At 35.9% G+C, this 21,410-nt stretch overlaps 3 protein-coding genes across 6 annotated transcripts; all 3 read left to right on the top strand.

Annotated features, from left to right (window-relative positions):
* Positions 1-106: 106 nt before the first annotated feature.
* LOC132266671 (toMV susceptible protein tm-1(GCR26)) lies at positions 107-10,162 on the top strand. Of its 3 annotated transcripts, XM_059767613.1 has the most exons (10): positions 118-991; positions 1,727-2,383; positions 2,938-3,144; positions 3,512-3,727; positions 3,855-4,071; positions 4,893-5,140; positions 6,441-6,619; positions 6,717-6,970; positions 9,217-9,411; positions 9,740-10,162. In XM_059767613.1, exons 1-9 carry the CDS (start codon positions 857-859, stop codon positions 9,366-9,368), a joined length of 2,265 nt encoding a protein of 754 aa, XP_059623596.1. In that variant the 5' UTR covers positions 118-856; the 3' UTR covers positions 9,369-9,411; positions 9,740-10,162. The 3 variants fall into 3 exon arrangements, with proteins under 3 accessions (XP_059623597.1, XP_059623596.1, XP_059623595.1); XM_059767612.1 differs by lacking the exon at positions 9,740-10,162 and having other exon boundaries at positions 9,217-9,583; XM_059767614.1 differs by lacking the exons at positions 6,717-6,970; positions 9,217-9,411; positions 9,740-10,162 and adding an exon at positions 5,757-5,962 and having other exon boundaries at positions 107-991; positions 6,441-6,571.
* A 1,660-nt stretch (positions 10,163-11,822) lies between these two features.
* Positions 11,823-15,113, top strand: LOC132266672 (AAA-ATPase At3g50940-like). 2 transcript variants are annotated; one of them, XM_059767617.1, is made up of 4 exons: positions 11,823-12,344; positions 12,471-13,148; positions 13,252-13,309; positions 13,680-14,105. In XM_059767617.1, the coding sequence occupies exons 1-4, from the start codon at positions 12,000-12,002 to the stop codon at positions 13,778-13,780; spliced, it is 1,182 nt and encodes a 393-aa protein (XP_059623600.1). In that variant the 5' UTR covers positions 11,823-11,999; the 3' UTR covers positions 13,781-14,105. The 2 variants fall into 2 exon arrangements, with proteins under 2 accessions (XP_059623600.1, XP_059623598.1); XM_059767615.1 differs by lacking the exons at positions 13,252-13,309; positions 13,680-14,105 and adding an exon at positions 14,481-15,113 and having other exon boundaries at positions 11,839-12,344.
* Positions 15,114-17,924: 2,811 nt separating this feature from the next.
* Positions 17,925-20,492, top strand: LOC132267532 (AAA-ATPase At5g17750-like). The gene is made up of 2 exons (XM_059768686.1): positions 17,925-18,932; positions 19,587-20,492. The coding sequence occupies exons 1-2, from the start codon at positions 17,925-17,927 to the stop codon at positions 20,076-20,078; spliced, it is 1,500 nt and encodes a 499-aa protein (XP_059624669.1). The 3' UTR covers positions 20,079-20,492.
* Positions 20,493-21,410: the final 918 nt, after the last annotated feature.

Raw genomic sequence — 21,410 nt, 5'->3', positions numbered from 1 at the left:
TGAAATCTCGTACGTATCAGGAAAAATGAGACCGGTCTAAGAACCGGTCCAACTTTTACAGATTGCAAAACTTAAGAATTCCAGCAAGTGTGATCTTTCCAAAAAAAATTGCGACTTGTCGAACTTTTCCAAACTTTAGAAAAACCTCAGAAACCATTACAATGAAGTGCAACCAGTTAGACTATTTAAACATTTTTAGATTTCTGATTTTTCATTCAAAATCTTAACCCGCCAAGCTTGAAATACAAGTGTCCTCACTTATGCATGTTATAAATAATGTTTTCGTCAAAATCAAATTATGTTTGCACATGAGTTGTAATTGATGTTCTGTTTCTAACATCAATTCTCAAAGTAAAACAAAAATTATAACTCCATCGAACAAGTTTTGATACCAAAATTAAATTTAAGAAGAGTGAATCCACTCGGATAATAGGAAGATCAGGCTGGGTAGAACAAGTTTTGACACCAAAATTAAATTTAGGAAGAGTGAATCCACTAGAATAATCGGAAGATCAGGCTGAGTCATTACTAAAATATTCTTCATCTTCTCATAAAATAATCGGATGAATTGAGTTGCAGATGTGATTGCGTATGGACAACGGAATTCCCATCCCTTATTTGTCGCAGACTCGCAAACACGTGTAAACCAGCTTTTACTCCCCAAAATCTCCATTATGCCCTCATACCTGCAACACAGTTGCAACTCTTTCTTCTTAAGTGGGACTTCAAAATCAATCCCCATCTCCAACCTACACTCAACTCTCTCTCTCTCTCTCTCTCTCTCACACACACACACACACACACACACTCTTTCTATCATTTCAACTCTGAAACCCAAACCCATCTCCCCGGAAATATGGCGAATGAAAATATTGCCCTTCAAGTTTTCTGTGTCGGAACGGCTGATACAAAGCTTGAGGAGCTCCGATTCCTCTCCGAGTCCGTTCGATCCAATCTTAACACCTTCTCGGACAAAGAATCTTCTTTCAAGGTAAATTCTTTATGAATTAGTATTACTTCTCTTTCATTCTTCACTTGTATGTATGTGTGTGTGTCTATATATATATGCTTAAATGTGTACATACACACACACACAATATATAGTGGCACCTTCTAGCTTGATTCGTGGCAAACCCATTTCTAGAACCATATAAATAATTGAAATGTTGTATTTTGTCATTATTTGGTTTAAGGGGAAAGTTCAGTGTACAATCTTTAGAGAGTAATTTAAATTACATGTATTGGGATGAATTGGGCACAATCTCTTGTTAGTCTGTATTACATTAAACATAGTATCTATCTTTGGCAATCCCTATTTCATTTATGTTTTAACTGTCTGGTAGAAATTGTTTTGATTTTATAGTCTTGCCCTATTAAGCCTTTCTTTCAATTTACCCAAATTTTCTTTGTGTTTTTTTCCCTTTCCAACATATCCAAAAAAAAAAAAAAAACCCTTTCTTTCACTACATTACTAAATCTAGGGTTGCACACTGCGAATGAACTAAAACTTTTAGTTGATGCATAAGTACATGAAAATTTGTGACATGTTAAGATGGTATGCTTGATATATATATATATATATATATATATATATTTGACAAGTGTATGCTTGGTAATTTTTTAAAGTGGTTTTCTGGTGTAATTCTGTATGTATATATTTAAGATTGTCAAATTTTAAAGTGATATGTTCATAAAATTGGTTTCATTAGTCCATGGAAATTTACAGGTCCAGGTGACAGTTGTTGATGTTTCTGCCAGTCCGAAGGAAACAGAGAGCTGTGGTGATTTCAAGTTTGTTTCAAGAAAGGATGTTCTCTCTTGCTATTTCAAATCAGAGGAGCAATCTCCAACCATGCTTCCAGGTGATAGGGGCGAAGCTATGGCTATAATGAGTAAAGCAATAGAAAATTTCCTCCTAAAAGCCCACGGGGATGGTGTTGTCGCTGGAGCTATTGGGCTTGGGGGCAGCGGAGGAACGTCTCTGCTATCATCTGCCTTCAGATGTCTTCCATTTGGAATGCCCAAGCTCATTGTATCAACCGTAGCTAGTGGTCAGACTGAACCTTATGTTGGGACATCGGATTTGATTTTGTTTCCATCGGTTGTGGATGTCTGTGGCATTAACAATGTGAGTAGGGTCGTATTATCTAATGCCGGAGCTGCTTTTGCTGGAATGGTTGTTGGAAGGCTCAAAAGGTTAAGGGATTCCCGTGATTATGACAAGAAGTTTACTGTTGGTATGACCATGTTTGGTGTTACAACTCCATGTGTAAATGCTGTAAAAGAAAGATTGCTTGAAGAAGGCTATGAGACCCTGGTTTTCCATGCCACAGGGGTAGGGGGTAGGGCTATGGAGGATCTGGTTAAAGGGGGATTAATACAGGTATACCTTTCGATTGTACTTCTTATATGCATTCTAAAATCTTAAAGCTTGATCCAAACGCATGTCTTCTTGGAAGATGAGGATTTGTATGACTTTAACAGTTTATCTCAATAGCACGAACATGATAAAGAGCAATGTGTTTGCTGCTCGTATTACAAGCTCTATGCTGTTTATGCAAATTTGAATAAAGCATATCATTAATATATGTGCTATTTGATTGCTAAAACATAAAACCTCCTCCAATTCTCATAAGAGTGAGTTGTCTATCAGTTCTTTTGAAAGCCAAGCAAATATGCTTTCACTCCATCTTAAAGCAATGTTTGAATAGAGTTGAGCAAGCCTCTATTTGATTCAAGATGTAATTATGTTTTTCAAGATGTAATTGGCATAGCCAGCGCATCTGATTCCCTCACTTGTAGATGATTCCAAGTATTGAGCTATCTGATGACTGTTATATGTGTACCTTTTTTCCCCAGTTATATCTGTACCTTTCAGGGAAACAAATAAGAATCTCTACCCTTTGGTACTTATCTCATTTATTTTCTATAATGCAGGGAGTTTTGGACATTACAACAACAGAGGTTGCAGATTATGTAGTTGGAGGGGTCATGGCTTGTGAGAGCACTCGCTTTGATGCTATTATAGAGAAGAAGATCCCTTTAGTTTTGAGTGTGGGAGCCTTGGATATGGTGAATTTTGGAGCCAGAGGCACCATACCTTCTAATTTTCAACACCGAAAGATTCATGAACATAATAAGCAGGTAGATTTCTCGGACCTTGTTTCTTCACTTTTCTTCTTATAGGGTCTTTGACTTTTCCTTGAGTTGAATTGATCCAGTGAAAGTATCTATAAAAATCTTAGCTTGGTATAATCCTTGCATACGTATCTGTTATTGGAGTTCCTTCATTGTCATTCTCTAATAAGATATAAGTTGGCTTTCATCAATCCTGTGATGTGATTGTCTATAATCTATATGGGGACTGGAGTGATATGAATTGTGTTTCTGATGGATCATTGGAACAAACAGGCAACTGGATTCACTCTATGGCATTAGTTAATGTTGCCACTCCTATAACTCAGGTTTTTGGGAGTGTGGTCTGTTACATGGTTCTGTATATCATCTGCAGGTTTCATTGATGCGAACTACAGTGGATGAGAACAAGAAATTTTCTGACTTCATTGCAAACAAACTGAACCGGTCATCATCAAAGATATGTGTTTGCTTGCCAGAGAAAGGAATCTCTGCCCTGGATGCCCCAGGGAAGCCTTTCTATGATCCTGAGGCTACTGGTAGTCTTATAGGTGAATTACAGAGGCTTATTCAGACGGATGAAGACCGGCAGGTACCATGATTACTCATCAAATGGTGTGTATTATAATTTCTGACCTTTTCTGTTTGCTTGAGTTTCATGTTTCATTTAATTATCATCTCAATTTATGTATTAAATTTGAAAGTTGTGTGTATAATAGGTCAAGGTGTATCCCTATCATATTAATGACCCTGAGTTTGCGAACAAATTGGTTGACTCATTTTTAGAGATATGTAAGAATTCTAAAGGTGCAATTGGTCAGCAAGATTTTTGTGAATCCAATCAAGACCTTCAAAAGGATTCTGTTTCCAAGATAAATTCATCAGGCTATGGGACAATTTCTTACAGCCCGAATGATTTCCCTGATGCAAAACCAGGTGGAAGCTTGTCTTGTTTTTCATTTTAGAAATTTACATCTTTTTGCATTGAACTGTCATATTTAGATAGTATTAGTTACAATTACACAGCACATATTATTGCATTAAATGGAACTAAAGCATTTTGGAGATGTACGACATACTTCATTTAAGCTACCTGTAATACCATGTATGTAAGTTCAGTTCTTGTTTATTGATTGTATCACAAGTACAGAAAATTTGTAATTAAAACATGACTCTGTCTCTAACATCCAACTATCTGAAAGGCTTAAAGTTTTATAACAGAGGCTAAACAATATACTTAACGGTAACTATGTTATGCAAGTGAACTATGTAGATTTATTACAAACCTAATTAGCAATGACACAGTAATAATAGTAGTGATATTAGTGATAGCAACAATAGCTGTAGTGGTTTTAATATTAATAATAAAATTATGTGATGTCTCTGTCTATAATATATTCGTTATATATACTGTTAAGATGTCAAACTTGAGTTAACATTGATGAATTAAGTAGTTAATTTCCTTTGATTTATTACTTTTACCGTGTACAAAAAAATCTCCAGCCTTAGGCTATTCTGAAGTCTTGACCAACCACTAGAAAAATATCTATAGCTGAAGCTATATTAGTAATTTGTTAAAGTCTACTCTGGTTGAATGTTCTTTTCTAATGCGAGTTTGATTTGTGGTTCCGTCCCCAGATTCTATTCAGCTTTTCATCTTTAGGCCTACACTTTTCTAATGTTTGATTGTGGACAGATATGGGACCTTGTACTGTCAATTTGGACAAAGACCTAATCTCTCAACTTTTTATTAATAGAAACCCTGCAGAGAACTTGGGGAGTGCTGCAAAAACTGAAAGATCAGGTGCGTAAGGGCAAGCCCATTATTGGGGCTGGTGCTGGAACAGGTATATCTGCGAAGTTTGAGGAAGCTGGTGGTGTTGATCTGATAGTCTTGTACAACTCAGGGCGCTTCCGAATGGCAGGAAGGGGTTCCTTAGCAGGTCTATTACCTTTCGCTGATGCGAATGCAATAGTACTTGAGATGGTCAATGAAGTGTTGCCTGTAAGTATCAATTGCTTGATTGTTCTAAATTCAAATGAACTCAGGAGTTTGTACACAAATTTTGTAAAAGTAGTGTAAGTCTGATGGCTGCTTATCTTTTAATAAAATAAAATGAATTAATTGTGATCTTAAAACAACCAAATTTGAACTTGAAAAATTGAAACCATGGTTGAAGAAGCCATTGGAATGGAGGAAGGAAAGAAAAACCATGTCAAAGTGCTAAGGATTTAATCTTTCAAAATTGATTTTCCTGTTGACCAACATTTGACTAGGTGGACTAAAATGGGAAACATTAAGTAATATAAGTTCCTTGAATTTTAATCGGCTCCAACATGACTATCCAGATGTCTTTGGTGCTTGGAAGCTCATGGGAAGATCTTGACGGTTGACAATTTGGTTATTAGGGAAAAGTTTATTCCAAATTGCTATTGCATGTGTGAGTAGAATGATGAGTTGGTTGATCGCTTTATTTATTTATTTATTTAATTTTTTATTTCTTATTTTTTTTACTTTTCTTATTTTTTTTCTTTTGCAAGGTGCTAGGGAGTTGTGGTTTTATGCATTGGCTATGTTAGGGATGTGGGTCTTCCCTTAATTGGTTTGTATTATTTTACAGTTGAGGAGTTACCATAGTCCAAGGGGGAGGAGGTTGTGGGATAGGGCCCCTATATGCATTATGTGGTGTCTTTGGGACGGGTGGAATTGGTGGTCGTTTGAAAGGGTTGACGAGCCAATCCATAGGCTAAAGATTTACTTTTTAAGTGTGTTATACAGTTGGGTAACAGGGAGGCTGGAACCCTTACTTTATGGATTTTGTGGATGGTATGGATTCTTTATTTGTTTGCTAGAGTGATATACTTTATTCTTTGTATACAATTCATGTCCTTGTTCCACCCCCTCCCCTTTACTACTGGTGCCTTATAGTGAAATCTTTTAGAAGAATATATATTGTGTGGAGTCGTATTAGAGATGATCAATTAGTCGTTTAAAAATTTCTAGTTCTCACCAGTATTTAGATACCAGATCATCTGTTCGTGACAGTTTTAGTCGCTAAAGTGTTTATGTGCTGTTTTTGGGAATCAAAATCTGTCAAACATGCTTTGAAACTGCTACTGCAAAATTAGGAAATTAATTGATACCACCTTTAATTGTCCCCTTTCCAATTATTTGGTCTAGAAAGGAAAAGAAGATAAAAGCTGTTTCTAGTTTTGGGTCTTTTGACTGTTCAATCCATGAGCTTTAATTCTTCTTGCTTGTTGAAACTTTTCAACTGATGCGTACACATATTTGAAATGAATAGGTAGTGAAAGAAGTACCAGTTCTCGCTGGAGTATGTGCAACTGATCCTTTTCGCCGAATGGATTACTTTTTACAACAGTTGGAGTCAATCGGATTCTTTGGGGTGCAGAACTTTCCAACAGTCGGTCTCTTTGATGGTAATTTTAGACAAAATCTGGAAGAGACAGGAATGGGATATGGGTATGTTTTTAAAGTTAGATCGCACTAGTATTCTCATTAAGTCACAAATTCCTCCTTTATGTTGACCAGACTGTAATTGTTATTTTTTCTTGTTCAGCTTGGAGGTTGAGATGATTAGAAAAGCTCATAAAATGGGTCTCTTAACGACTCCTTATGCTTTCAACCAAAATGAAGCCGTTGACATGGCAAAAGCTGGTGCTGATATCATAGTAGCCCACATGGGGCTCACCACATCTGGGTCAATTGGTGCAAAAACAGCTGTCTCAATTGAGGAAAGTGTAGTTCGTGTTCAGGCTATTGCAGATGCTGCACATAAGATCAATCCCGAGACCATTGTGCTGTGCCATGGAGGTATCATCTGGTTAACCATTTGTTATTTGATAGAAGTATGGTGATCCAGTCCTAAATTTTGGCATACTTCCATGAAATGTCTGGAATATATAATGAACTTTTGCCTGTAGTCTGACAGCAATCCTGTGTATAATCCATCTTTTTGGATTGGGGTGGGAAAATGTCATATTTCTAGTACACAACTTAGACATCATACATGTGCGCCAATTTCAAGATTTTCAGATCCATTCTCATCCCCGTTGCTTCCTTTTTTTGTTTTGTTTTGTTTTGTTTTTGTTTTTGTTTTTGTTTTTGAGGAGTCCCACTGTTCTTTCTCATTTTGTACATCCACTATAGCATTGTGCTTCGCATGGTTCCTATAGTTGTTTTGTGTGAATGATCAAATATATTTGGTATGCTGATGACTATTGTTGCTAAATATCTCTCTCTCTCTCTCTCTCCTTATACACTTCAATGTTCCCATCTCAATTATCCATAATATATGGAGTTTTAATCATCTTATTGTGGACATTCAGCCATAATCGTTTTAGCGCATCGTCATTGTGATGCCTTATTACTGTGATAACCATCTTCAACTTTAGCAGCCCTTCACAAAAACCTATCCTGTATAATTTGAGATAACAATGGCCATATCTCCTTCAGTTGGCCAATGCACCTGACCTTTGTTTTTATTTCAAACTAGGTTGTGGTTTGATAGTATTCGCATCGACTTGTTTGACATATCCTTTAATGATTTAAGAATGCAGTTGGATAGTAGGATTTAGATTTGAGATTTGAAGTTCTAAAACTTGTGTGATAAGGACTTTATAATGTCTAGGCCTCATTTGATACAGACATGTTTGGATTTGAAATCCAAATTCACAATGTAAAAAGTGTTACGAACAACGGATTTGGATCTTTTTATCCAGATCCATGAATCTAATTGCTGCATAAGTCTAATGCTGAAGCACATTTATGAAATACATTTTGCTTACTGAACCTCATATGACCTCTTTGGCTTGGGAGTTGGTTTCCATGGTCAACTCTTGGGTCTAGAGTTCGAGGATTGGTAGAGAGAGAGGAGAGAAATACATTCTGTTTTGGCAGGAATGGTCTGGGATATTCTGCTTTGTAAGGAAAACTGGATTGGGGGATTTGTTTCTTGTTTCATTCAGAATTTAATAGGTTCCAGCATATGTCATCTGTTTCTTTGTGTTTCAGGATGTAATGGTGCATGGTTCAAGTCCCAGATGGAACATGTGTGTGTTGTCTAATTATCAAATATCAATATATACATATATACATGTATGCCATTTTATGGCATTAGAGAAGAAATGATGTGGCAAAACAAATGGTACCAATTCCTTTTAATAAGACCAAAATCATAACTAGATGCTGAAGTTTGTAATGGCCATATGAATATTGGTATTCTATAAATTGTTCTTTTTATGTTGAAAAATATCACAATTAGTCCTGCTTAAGATTATTTATCTCAAGCAAATTAGATTGATTTTCTGTGGCTTAGGATCTTTTCTAGGAAGGTTAGGTTGATGGATTTTATTAGCCCATATGCCATTTTGGTCCGGTCTGTTTCAATATTCAACTCAACCTTATCAGATCCATTTCCAGCTCTGTGATGGATTATTAACATGCTCTAGTTAGAAGAGCCTTCTTATTTTTTCATTGCTCAAATTATGTATGCAGATGAGAGGCTTTTAAAATTGCTATGTACTGTCATGTGAATGAAATGAAAATTTTGGTGCTAGTCCAATGGATGAGCCTCTAGTTCTTGGGATCTTCCTGAGAGGTTGTAGGATCCAACTGAAACTAACTCTAAATTGGGAATCATAACAAGTTCATGCCAATGATTCATAACAATGTAGCAGTTATTTTTTCCTGTTTGCTAGTTCTTTGTGGTTAACAATATCAGTTGTCATGTTTTTGGTGTTTTAGATATGAATATTACACTCTGATTGTTCTTTCAACTCTCTATCTTTTTGAGTAGTTCTGTTTTACGGAAAAGAATATTTTGTGCAACTTACAGGAAACTGACTCTAAATTGGGAATCATAACAAGTTCATGCCAATGATTCATAACAATTTAGCAGTTAATTTTTTCCAGTTTGCTAGTGCTTTGTGGTTAACAATATCAGTTGATGTGTTTTTGGTGTTTTAGATATGAATATTACACCGTGATTGTCCTTTCAACTCTCTTTCTTTTTGAGGTAGTTCTGTTTTACGGAAAAGAATATTTTGTGCAACTTACAGGTCCTATATCCGGTCCAGAAGAGGCAGAATTCGTACTGAAGAGGACCAAAGGAGTTCATGGGTTCTATGGTGCTTCGAGCTTGGAGAGGCTACCGGTTGAACAAGCTATAACAGCGACAGTCCAACAGTACAAATCGATTTCTTTGAAGTAAAAACAATGGTGGATTTTGTCCTTCGTAAAGCCAGATGCTATCAGTATGTTCATCTTTGTTTTTTATTTACATTTCACTTTTCTTACACCCTACGTATGTGCAGAAACTGACATTTTGTGAAGTAAAATCTGAGATTGTATGTGAAAACTGTGTCGTTCTCTGTAAAGACATTCATCAAATAAAAGAAATACTTTTAATAAACAATACTTGAGGAAGGCTTTTGTCAATAATTTTAATGCTTTTACCATATTTTTAATGAACAATACTCTAGAAAAAAATGTGCTTCATCCTATCATGTCAAGCTTGTTCTGTACTAAATACTGTCATTATAAGGATATTCTTAATATTTACTTTCTTGTATTATTCTCTAGCTAACACAGGAGTTTCACGATGTTGTTAGCTGGAAATCAGAAAATTTAGAGTTACCAGATATTCTAGGAACATTGTGGCTCTGTTTGCTTTTTGGGTGAAGTAGACCATGATCAAATCTACTGTTATTTTCACGTTTGAGAGTGTTGTCGTCTGTTTCAGCGGTTTAACGCTTGATCATCAGTGTCATTGGTAGAGCACCCATTTCGTGAAATATAAAGGTTAGGTATGTCCCGATTTCTCCCTTTCTCTACTAGAATCATAAAATTGTGTTGCTCTAAAACTTGCTTGTAAATTTTTTCATAGTAACCAAATATATGCAATAATATTCATTTACTTGCATTCACTTCATTTTCCACCCTTTTCTTTTCCTCCTTTAATCAAGCGGGAAATGTCTCTACTTGGCACTCTGTATTTGCCATCTTTCGTGGGCAAAAGACTTCAGGGTTGTTAAAGACCTGGTCTTGCACGGACCAATATACACACACACACACACACACACACACACACACACATATTATATTTCTATGTGCTTTACATGATTCTTGTTTGGTGGCTATAAAGATATGTGTGGAAAAAATTTGATGATGAGAAAAGTTCACAATCTTTTGTGACAATGACATTCTTTAGTTTCCAGTCAGAGAAGACAGAGTCTTTCTCACGAAATACAGCAATGTTTTTGGACCATTGGCCAAATACTGCAACGTCTGGTTTGGTGCACAAGTTCCGTCTAATAAATGCTATTTAATCAAGTCATTCAAGTCCAAGTTGAACAAATGACTTTTTATTTTATTTATTAATTTTTTTTAAAATCTAAACCATTTCTTTTTTCTTTTTCTTTTTTCCAGTAAGTAAATTGATGATATTAGATAAAAGGATTTCTTTTTACTCTTAACATATTATGAACAATGAAAATTCGTATTCTGAAAATTTCTTTCGGAAATCTCATGAACTATATAATTGCACTTTGTAATTTCATAGCCCAAATCTTATGCCTATGTCACCATGTAGGACACTAAAAACAGACCACCCATGCGTGTTCAGAGCTTAGGAATATCATGCAGATTTTTCCGCTGCACATTGCAGTACATTCATACAATACATGTGCTTGAGTACTGCAGTTTGTAACAAGAAGACACCGCACCAGTGGTACTATTTACTAGTTTTCTTGGCACAGTGTCAACCATGAATTAGGATCCTCTAGGGCACCGGTCCTTGTCATTAGCAACGGTTTGGGATCAATTTAGCCGGATTAATTTAGTCCTGATATCTGTTATTGGGCTAATCTGAGTTGTTATTCGTGTACTGACAAATACCGATGTTCTGGAGAGGAACCAAGTTAACATCCTTTTAACTCGTGATCCAAACCCTTGTGATCATGTTGAATCATTGTTACAACTTACTATTTGTTTAAGGCCCTTGATCCAATGCTATTTGATTTTTTATCCAAATAATAAGGTCTACCCAACTCAGCTTAGGGCTCAAACAACAAAGATAAAAGTTTGGGTAATATTTATCTTGGGAAAATATTTTAACACCTCCCTAATTAAAAAAGCTTTAATTTTACATACATTTTAGCAATTCACTTGACTTGGCTTAGTCACACTTCAAAACTAACATTGAAAAATCCTGATAACGATAGTAATACATAAATGGTTTAAAACACTTTTTTGCAGTCTATACATCCAAGATTTTAAGAGGTGCATTTTGGCCATTTAAAAAAAAAAATCAAGAAATTTCCTAGAAACTCCATTATCATTTGTTTGTCTCTCAAAGTCAATGAGTCAGCCCAACCTCACATTCTCGAAGAAGAATCAGCCTGCTTCATTGTTCATTGGTTTTGGAGTTCTCTATCTTAGAACAATGACACATTTTCTTAGCCACTAAGCCTCACATGTCCCAAAACACACCCACCCATTTTGAAATAACCTAAAAAAGAAGAAAAGAATAAAAATTTATCAGAGTATTGACAAAACTAATCATATCTTGTTTATTGTCACAACTCGATGATAATAATAATAGATAATTATTAACAAGACTGATCATTTATCGTCATCTAAATTAAATTTTTTTTTTTTTTTTTTTTTTTTTTTCAATGACATTTTTGCACTATTTTTTACTAGTCAACAAGAGCAAAAGTTTTGGGAACGACCCAAGTCAAGAGGTCAAGACAAAACCAACTCTATAAGAAATTAAGAAGAGATCCAAAACACGAAAAAACAAAGAACTGAAAACAACTTTGAATTGTTAAAATCCCAAACCATGTCTTCCACAGAAGAGCACTCCAAATTGGCCATGGCCAAGACGGTCGTAACCACCATAGGCTCAGTCGCCGCGGCGGCCATGGTGGTCCGATCCGTCACCCACGACTACCTCCCACCTGAAATCCAAGACTTCCTCTTCTCCGGCATCCGAACCTTCTTCAACCGCTTCTCCTCTCAGCTCACCATGGTCATCGACGAGTTCGACGGCCTCGTCAATAACGAAATCTACGACGCCGCCGAGGTCTACCTGGCCTCCAAAATCTCCTACGACACAAACCGCCTAAAAGTCTCCAAACCCGACAAAGAAAAGAGCATCAACATTGCAATGGACAGCAACGAAGAGGTAATAAAAAAACGCTATCTCGCTACATATTTTTATTTTTATTTTTTATATTATATTTTTTTATTTAACATTTTAAAGTCATTTCTAATAACTTCGTTTCGTCAACTAATCAAATTTCAATTTCAGGTGACAGATGAGTTTGATGGGGCTAAATTGAAATGGGTTTTCGTTACTACACAAGTTGAATCCAAGAGCTTCTACAATCCCCGCGACACGAACTCGACTCTCCGATCAGAGCTCCGATCATTCCAGCTCACATTCCACAAGAAGCACAAAGACAAAGTACTCAACTCATACTTGCCATTCATATTAAAGGAAGCCAAGTCAATGCACCACGAGAAGAAGACTCTGAAGATCTTCACCGTCGATCACGAAAACATGTACATGGGGTTGTCCAATGCGTGGATTCCGGTGAACCTCGACCATCCGGCGACCTTCGACACGCTGGCGATGGACTCGGAGATGAAGGATACATTAATGAAGGATCTAGAGAGGTTTGTGAGGAGGAGGGAGTACTACAGGAAGGTTGGGAAGGCTTGGAAGAGAGGGTACCTGTTGTACGGACCGCCGGGGACCGGGAAGTCGAGCTTGATCGCCGCCATGGCGAATTACTTGAATTTTGATATCTATGATTTGGAGTTGACGGAGCTCCGGTGCAACTCCGAGCTCCGGCGGCTGCTGCTGGCGACGGCGAACCAGTCTATACTGGTGGTGGAGGACATTGACTGCACCATTGAGTTGCAAGATAGGGATGTGGCTGAAGCTTCACAGATTCATGCTGCACATAATCAGCAACAAAACAAGGTTAGTTTTGTTAACTTTTTGGATTGTGTGTGTATTTTTTTATTTTTTCTCTTCTTATTTGTGTTTCCATTTGTTTTTTATTGTTTGGTTTTTGGTCAACCAGAGTTGTTTTTGGTCTCTTTCAATGGTGTTGAAGGGTTTGGTTGCTGAGAAAATTAATAGTGAGTACTTCTATGCTTCAATGCAAACCTCAAAAGAATAGTCAGACAGGTCTCGGCCAATTAGAGAAGGCCAAACAACTAAAAAGCTGAATAAAATTAATACATTGATTTTTACAGTTTTCTTGGAACCATGTCACAAAATTACTTAATAATTTATTTTTTTCACTATATTGTTCCTAGGAAACAATAATAAAATTAACAAAATTCTTCCAACACACCATGTTGTGGTGGGTCCCACTTTACTATGTATATATTGAATTAGACCTAATTCGGTCTCAACATCATAATTCTAAAAATTTTAGTTTTCTTGAATCAATGGTTTCACGGTTAGAAATTGCTTTAATTATAAATTTTGATAATGTCTTTTAAGTATTGAACAGTGAACATCCTTCTTTTGGGTGCATCAATATGGGGAGTGTGGCTGAAAATGATAATACGGTGAAATACACTATCAAAGGCCTACCTTTCTAGTGGACAAGTTAGGATCAGGACATTGCATCCGACAAATCTAAACTCACACGTTACGTGTTGGAATTCGTTTGATACAATATAACATACTTGAATTACACGGAATATGCTATAATTCTTTGTCAAGTATGATTGTTGACCTTGATATTACGAACTTTTGAGTCTAAATCTTCACATAATCTATTTATTTAATTAGTAGTGCGTTCAATTTTTCCAACAGTATGCTCGCTTTCAAGTCTCCTAGTAGTTTGCCTGTATGTTGGGCACGATCATACAGGGCACTATTAATTTTCTGACTTGTCCGCCTCCTATTCTTCAAATATCATCTTGACAGACTTGTTTGGAAACGATGCCAGAATCATTCTCTATAAACAGACAATTTTGCCATGTCACTCTGATAAGGTGAGACTCGGAAATGGATAGGAAAAAAATATATATAAAATGACCATCCTAACCTCCTCTTTTCTTATAATGGTACATATCTTAGGATTAACACTAAATTTTTTAATGTATAAAGATTGAATCTTTAAAAGAAAATAAGAATTTTGAATTAAATTTATTCGAGTTTCCTTTGACGTGGCACCTCCTATGTGCGCGCTCTCTTTAATATCACGAAGAGTGTTTTAATGAATAAATATTAATTGATGCACTGAACACCGACAAATTGATTCTCATTCACAATTTTTTTTTCTACTCCCTATAGGTGACATTGTCAGGTTTGCTTAATTTTGTTGATGGTCTCTGGTCGAGCTGTGGCGATGAGCGGATCATCGTGTTCACTACGAATCACAAAGACAAGCTCGATCCGGCAATGTTGCGTCCGGGACGAATGGACGTTCACGTCCACATGTCCTATTGTACTCCATGTGGATTCAAACTTCTTGCAGCCAATTACCTCGGCATCAAGGACCATGAGCTTTTCGGAGAGATTGAGAACGCAATTCAATCGACGAAAGTAACTCCGGCTGAAGTGGCCGAGCAGCTCCTGAAGAGTGATGAGCCTGAAACTACCCTCGGTGGCTTAATTGATTTCCTCCATGCGAAGAAGAGGGAAATTGAAGAGGCCGAGGCTAAGAAAGTAGAAGAAAATTTAGTAGAAAAAGAAAGCAAGAGTGAACAACAAAAAGCGAGTAACAAATCAGAAGAGTAGTGCTTTCCAATAATACATAATTCTAGAGAGACAAATATAAACTAAGAAAAGATTGAGCATGACTTAACTCTCATTAAAGCAGCATCTATCGTTGCATTACATTTTTAGAGTATTACAAATCAGTGCAACAACATTGGAATTGGGTTGGGCTTAGAATTGAGGCATCAATAGATTGTTGTTGTTATTTATGCATGTAAAAAGAGACATTTTACTTTTAAAAAGGCCCAATTTTAAGGCGCATGTCAGGTGGGTCTTCTTGGGAAATCCATTTGACTTTTTCCAAAAATAAATAAATAGAAAGAAATAAAAAAAATATGTTACAAATACAAAAGAATATACTGAATGCAAAATATTACTCTGCTTTACTAAGTAGAACTCACTTTGTTTCCACATATATTTATACACTATTTTATAGACCCATTCATTTCATACTTGTATAGTTACTTTTTTCATCTCCATGTTCCCAATTCACTCCTACAATTTTATTTTATCATTGGAGTGTCGATTCATCTAAATTCGTCTACAAATAACTGACTTTTCACATTTTATTTTATTTTATTTTTTGGGTAAGTCAATTTATTAAGAGGAAAAACGAACAAATACACAGGCTACCCAAAAAGGCAGCCCAAAAAGGAAACAACAAACAAGGCACTAAGGCCCAACAAAGAAGCCCGAAGGCAATAGACACCCTCCATACAAATCAAAACAGAGGGAACAAGCACAACAGAGACACAAACAAAGAGCAAAAACTTAGCCAGTTCTAGTATTGCTATCAATGACTACACTCGGTAGTCTCCAATCCGCAACCACACTCCGAGATTTTTTTTAGAGTCTTTGAACCTCATGGATAGAAGTCGACTACAAATACAATCTTCAATGAGCTTCCACACCACGAGGGTAGGAAACTTTCACAAGTAACGTTTGTTCCTTTTCTTTCATATAAAATAGACAGCAGTAGAAAAACATAGTCTAACTGTTATGGCATTCATAAAATTGCAATTGTCATTCCAAACATTGTCAACCCATCTGGTATGATTACGCTCACCGCATTGAAAACCACATGTATGTTGAACATGATCCAAATGTAGGAAGAGAAACTGCATTTAAAGAACAAATGCTCAATTGTTTCATCCTCCCTCATACATAAATTGCATAATTGAAGAATAATTACATATTGCCCTTAGCCATTACAAAGCACAGCCTAATGGGACAAAAAGGACTTGTAAGTGCCTGAGAAGATTGGCTTACAATTCTCTAATTTAGATCTTCCTTAGCATGTACATATATGCCAAATATAATTAATATAGTATACTCCCATTTATGTTAAACCACTAAAAACGGGATCATACATCCTTTTAAAAAAAAGATAAGAGCCTAAATTTGTAAGTGTTCGTTTGGGAGGGTGGGCCTCTCTTTTATAGAGCCTAAAAAAACAGGGGAGACCAAGTGTTCTACTGGAATAATTACCAAATATATATATATATATATATATATATATATTCAAGAATACAATATTCTAGGGTATTTATACACATACTCACTTTTAGAGAAATGAAGAATTTTCACAAAAAATAAAATAAATAAATAATGACTTATCCTCTGGAAGAGATAACATGTATATAGGGCCCGTCCTAATGCTTTCACTTTTTTAGTTTTACTTTCTCTAAAAGTAAAATCATGTTTTTGATTTCTTGAACTAAAATAGAAAGTAAAATAATGTTCAATAATTTCTTTTACTTTCAATATTTTGAAAGCAAAAAATAAAAAGTAAGTTTAATAATTTTAATTTTAATTTTGTTTTCCTAATCTTGTGTGTAAGAGATGGATAACAAAGTCATATAGCTTCTCGATTCTGAAATCAATATACACACAAACACAAATGATTACAAACAACCAAAACAAAATCCATTAGTTCCTGTTAGCGAATCATCTCTCTCTTCCGATGCCGGAATCGTGGACCTCAGCCTCGTCAAAGAAATTGAAGATTCCATTGTGGGTGTTACAGAAGTGGCTTGCCTTGATCTGGGTTCGATTATGGTGATTAGTAATAGAGACGCAAAGGCTTAAATTTGATGGGTAGAAGAGTTTGGGTAGATGGAGATATGGTGGGTTCGAAACGAGAAGCCTTGAAGAACAACCATAAGCCTTCGGTTGTGTCGTCCATGGTGGATTCAGGGATGAGATATGGTTCGAATAGAGTGTAAAAAAGATAAGAGTGGCGAGCATAGAGAGAAGAGAGAAGATGTTATAAACGAGACAGCAACTCACGCACAACTTATTTGGGATGAATAGTGGCCCGTGTGGTAACAGTGTAGGAATCAATTTCCCGTTACAGTGCAGAAAGTATAGAAAGCATCGAAAAGTCATTTTTCACTTTCTTCATTAAAACTAATTTCACTTTCTCTTTTTAGAAATCAGAATCAATTTTATTAAACATAATTGTACTTTTATTTCTGCTTTTTCAGAGTTGACAGTAGAAAACAAAAATTACTTCCTGTTAGTAAACAGGCCATACTGAATAACCTAGGAACAATTCCTTTGCATTGGCGAATAATCATTAGTTACTGCAAATTTACAAAGCAATAATTGCTGAAAAATTACCAACATACTAACTAAGGAAAAAAAAATTGTTGAAAATTTTAAAATAAATAAAATTACTTTTGTGATTTTATGTATTATATTTTTAAAACTGAATTGTAATGTGATTATCCTAATACTTGTGAATTTCTGATTTAATTAACAGTATAATTTTTATACCATTAGATGGTAGTTTCCTAATTTAATTAAGACTCGACATTGGTATCTAAATTTCTATGATGTCTCCATGACTAGAAGGGATTCCTAACCCCTCTATAAGCATAAACTTTGTCCATGATGTTTCCATTCCTAGCTCCTATAGAAGCATAAAGGATTCCTAGCCCCTATAAAAGCATAAACGTATTCAGCCCTCAGAATACAATTGTTATATTTGTTGATAGTGCAGAGAATATTAGCACCATGTTTTCCCTGAAAGGCATGAATCCAATGTTTTCATCATCCTCAATGTTCACGACCTATGCTTCAGTGTCTGCTTCAATTATGTTGTTCAAAACCATATTCAACCAATTTGTGCCTATCCAAGTCCAATCCTATATCGTCTCCAAAATCAAACACTTTCTGTTCAAATCCCCACCCAATCGTGTCACTTTCATCGTTGAAGACGGCGATGGCATGACCCCAAACATAGTCTACGATGCCTGTGAAACTTACTTGTGCACAAAGATCAGTCCCAACGCGCAACGGCTCAAGATTTTCCAAGGCCCGAGAGAGAGAAATTTAAGAGTCAAATTCGCAGAGTGTGAGAAGATTATTGATTCCTTCGAAGGGCTCGAGCTTCAGTGGAAGTTCATTCATGAGAAATCTTCACAGGGTAGTGCGAAAATTGGCGGGGAGGCAAATCTCCATCACAGAGACGAAAAGAAACGGTTCGAGCTAAGTTTTGACAAACAACACAGGGACAAAGTGTTGGGCTCTTACTTGCCATTCGTGGTCCAAAAAGCGAAGGCCATTAAAGCCGAGAAGAAGGTTGTGAAACTGCACACATTGTCACAATATCCAGGGGCAAAGATGTGGGACTCCATCAATCTGCAACACCCGTCAACCTTTGACACACTGGCTATGGATCCGGACTTGAAAAAGGCGGTGATCGATGATCTTGATAGGTTTGTTGAGAGGAAGGACTTTTATAAGAAAGTGGGCAAGGCTTGGAAAAGAGGCTACTTGTTGTATGGCCCTCCGGGGACCGGGAAATCGAGCTTGGTTGCAGCCATGGCTAATTACCTCAAGTTTGATGTGTATGATTTGCAGCTCATGAATTCAAAAAGTGACTCAAGCTTGAGAAAAATATTTCTTGCAACTGGAAATAGATCCATACTTGTGATTGAAGATATTGATTGCAGTGTGGAATTGCCGGATAGAGAGTTGGTGTCTCCGGCAGGTTCTGAACCACGTAAACGTAATCCGCAGGTCAGTTTTGGTGTCATCTATATATACTTGCTGTACATATTTTACTCTGCCACAAATATTTGCATGTATGTATGTGTGTGTGTGTGTGTATATATATATATATATATTTGTGTGCGCGCTTTGCATGTCTGTAGATATCATGATATAGATGTAGAGGAGTGTCCGGTTTTGAAAATCGTGAGCACGGTGTGCAATGCTAATTGACAGATGATATTAGGGAGTGCACAAGCTAGGAAGGTTAGATCAAAAGGAAGTGATTATGAGGCATGAACGCTCCCATAAATTTACTTTGAGGGGTAAAAATTGAGGATCAATTTTAAAGAAATAAACCAAACAAAAGTTTTATACCTTTACAATGACCCTAAATTTCCATGGGTAATTGAGGATATATGAAGTTTAGGACGTCTAATTGAATAATACTATTAAGAAAATTCTCTTATGACAAAGATATAAGTTATCTTTATTTAATTATTGAATTGAAATATTTTAAAATGCCTAAAAAGTCAAATAAATAATTTAATGAATAAAAACACTCATGCCTCATGTCCTCTGTTGTTGAGCTTCTCACTTGTCCTTCTAAATTAAGAAACTAATATTATGCTAGCGCAGTCTATAGCTCTACTTCTTGATCATCTTTATCTTTTCTGCATGCAGTTCACACTTTCTGGACTACTGAACTTCATAGATGGTCTATGGTCTAGCTGTGGCGATGAGAGGATCATCATATTTACAACGAACAACAAAGAAAAGCTTGATCCTGCTTTGTTGCGCCCCGGGCGGATGGATATGCACATTCACATGTCTTACTGTACCTTTCATGGATTCAAGTTCTTAGCCTCCAATTACCTTGACATCCATGGCGGCTGTCACCGGCTTTATCCACAGATAGAAGAACTGATCGCGACAACAAATGTTACTCCTGCAGAAGTTGCAGAGGAACTCATGAAGAGCAATGATGCCGATGTCTCTCTTGAAGGACTCATTGGTTTCCTTGAGCTGAAGAGAACCGAAAGTCATAAAACTGAGGATGAAGGGAAGGATGGGATTGAATTCCAGGAAGCAGATAAGCTCCAAACTCCCCAGACACCCAAGTTATCGAAAAAAAAAAAAATCCCCCAAACTGTAGCTAAGGCTCCGAACCAATAGGACGTGTTAATAGTGGGTTCGGCCCTGAATTTTACAAATTTTCACCAAGCCGAGCGCTCTTACACTTGGTCTTACACTCCACATGAATGTGCTCGGACTCTCGTTCTCGTTCCGTGTGACATATATTTTGCTACTTTCAAATTCCTGTATAAATTAGATTTGGCCCTAGCATTATCTTTGGAACTTTAAGGTATGGATATTAGAAAATAATAGTAAAACTTTTCATTTTAATTTTTTTAGGGTTATCTTTCCTTCTTTTCTTTTTTTTGCTTGCCCCTCCATCTTCCTCTCAGTGGTATCTCACTCCATTTCTTATATATATATTTTATTGTCTCACATCTCTTAGTATTTTTAAATTTTTCTATATTTGTTTTCTTGCAAACTTTCACAAAACCTAATCTCCAAGGGATTTGAAATTAGTATTTGAAACAAAGAAAAAAAAAAATAATGTAATTTCTACTTGGTGCCATAATTTCATTAGTTGTTATAAATAAAAAAAAATTACAATAAAATAAAGTAAAATAAAATGGGTTTAGCAATTTTGTAAAAGGGTAATTTTAAAATAAAACTTATTAATTATTATTTAATACTGATATATTAAACGTTGAAGTGCCAAGATTATTCGTTTAGGATAAGGAAAAATTACAAATACATAGATTTTGAATTGTTATTTATTATTTCATGGAGTTAATGACATGAATAAATAAATAAATAACACTTGTTCATTTTATCCAACTGCCTAAACTATATATAAAAAAAAAAAAAAAAAAAAATTCAAAATCATTCGCATAACAAATAATACCTGCATAAAAAGTGATATCTCTATACCATTTTGTAAACAATACTATCACTTTTTGTGGGGATGATTTTGGCTATGGGTGATCAAAATTTAATTTATCGAAATTGTAAGAGTTATTTGGGTGTAAAATTGATTTTTTTGAAATTTCCTGACATTGACTTCAAAGGCCCACATATTTGTAGTTTCCCCTGGTATTAGCCACAAACGTCGGATGTCCATCACCTTCATATATTGTTGAGCAAGCCCTGAACTGATGTATCGTACCTATCTTAAACTAATTATTTATGGGCCGGGCCAAGTTTTTGGTTTCGGCTTTTTTGTAATTTTGGTGGGCTTTTGCAGGGTAGGCTTTTGATTTGTTTGGTTGGGTTTTAGTGAAAAAAGCTTGTTTGGTGAAAACTCTTTTATTTTGCATAGTGTTAAAACGTTTTCTGAATATTGAACACCAATTTGGTGTTTTTGTATGTATTCGCATTGTACCGGTTGGTACTATAGCATTGAACAGTAAATTTAAAAAAAAAAAAAAAAGAAGA

The sequence above is a fragment of the Cornus florida genome, unplaced genomic scaffold (genome assembly GCF_030987335.1).
Source record: "Cornus florida cultivar Cherokee Brave unplaced genomic scaffold, ASM3098733v1 CherokeeBrave_3.0.0_Hap2_Chr07, whole genome shotgun sequence".
NCBI lineage: Eukaryota > Viridiplantae > Streptophyta > Magnoliopsida > Cornales > Cornaceae > Cornus > Cornus florida.
This window is presented reverse-complemented; position numbering and strand designations above follow the sequence as displayed.

Coding starts and splice junctions, on each gene's coding strand:
- LOC132266671 (XM_059767613.1), top strand. CDS start 857: ATGGCGAATGAAAATATTGCCCTTCAAGTTTTCTGTGTCGGAACGGCT. Junction 992..1,726: donor ACAAAGAATCTTCTTTCAAG/GTAAATTCTTTA, acceptor GGAAATTTACAG/GTCCAGGTGACAGTTGTTGA. Junction 4,072..4,892: donor TTTCCCTGATGCAAAACCAG/GTGGAAGCTTGT, acceptor TTTTATTAATAG/AAACCCTGCAGAGAACTTGG.
- LOC132266672 (XM_059767615.1), top strand. CDS start 12,000: ATGTCTTCCACAGAAGAGCACTCCAAATTGGCCATGGCCAAGACGGTC. Junction 12,345..12,470: donor CAATGGACAGCAACGAAGAG/GTAATAAAAAAA, acceptor TTTCAATTTCAG/GTGACAGATGAGTTTGATGG. Junction 13,149..14,480: donor ATAATCAGCAACAAAACAAG/GTTAGTTTTGTT, acceptor TACTCCCTATAG/GTGACATTGTCAGGTTTGCT.
- LOC132267532 (XM_059768686.1), top strand. CDS start 17,925: ATGTTTTCCCTGAAAGGCATGAATCCAATGTTTTCATCATCCTCAATG. Junction 18,933..19,586: donor CACGTAAACGTAATCCGCAG/GTCAGTTTTGGT, acceptor TTCTGCATGCAG/TTCACACTTTCTGGACTACT.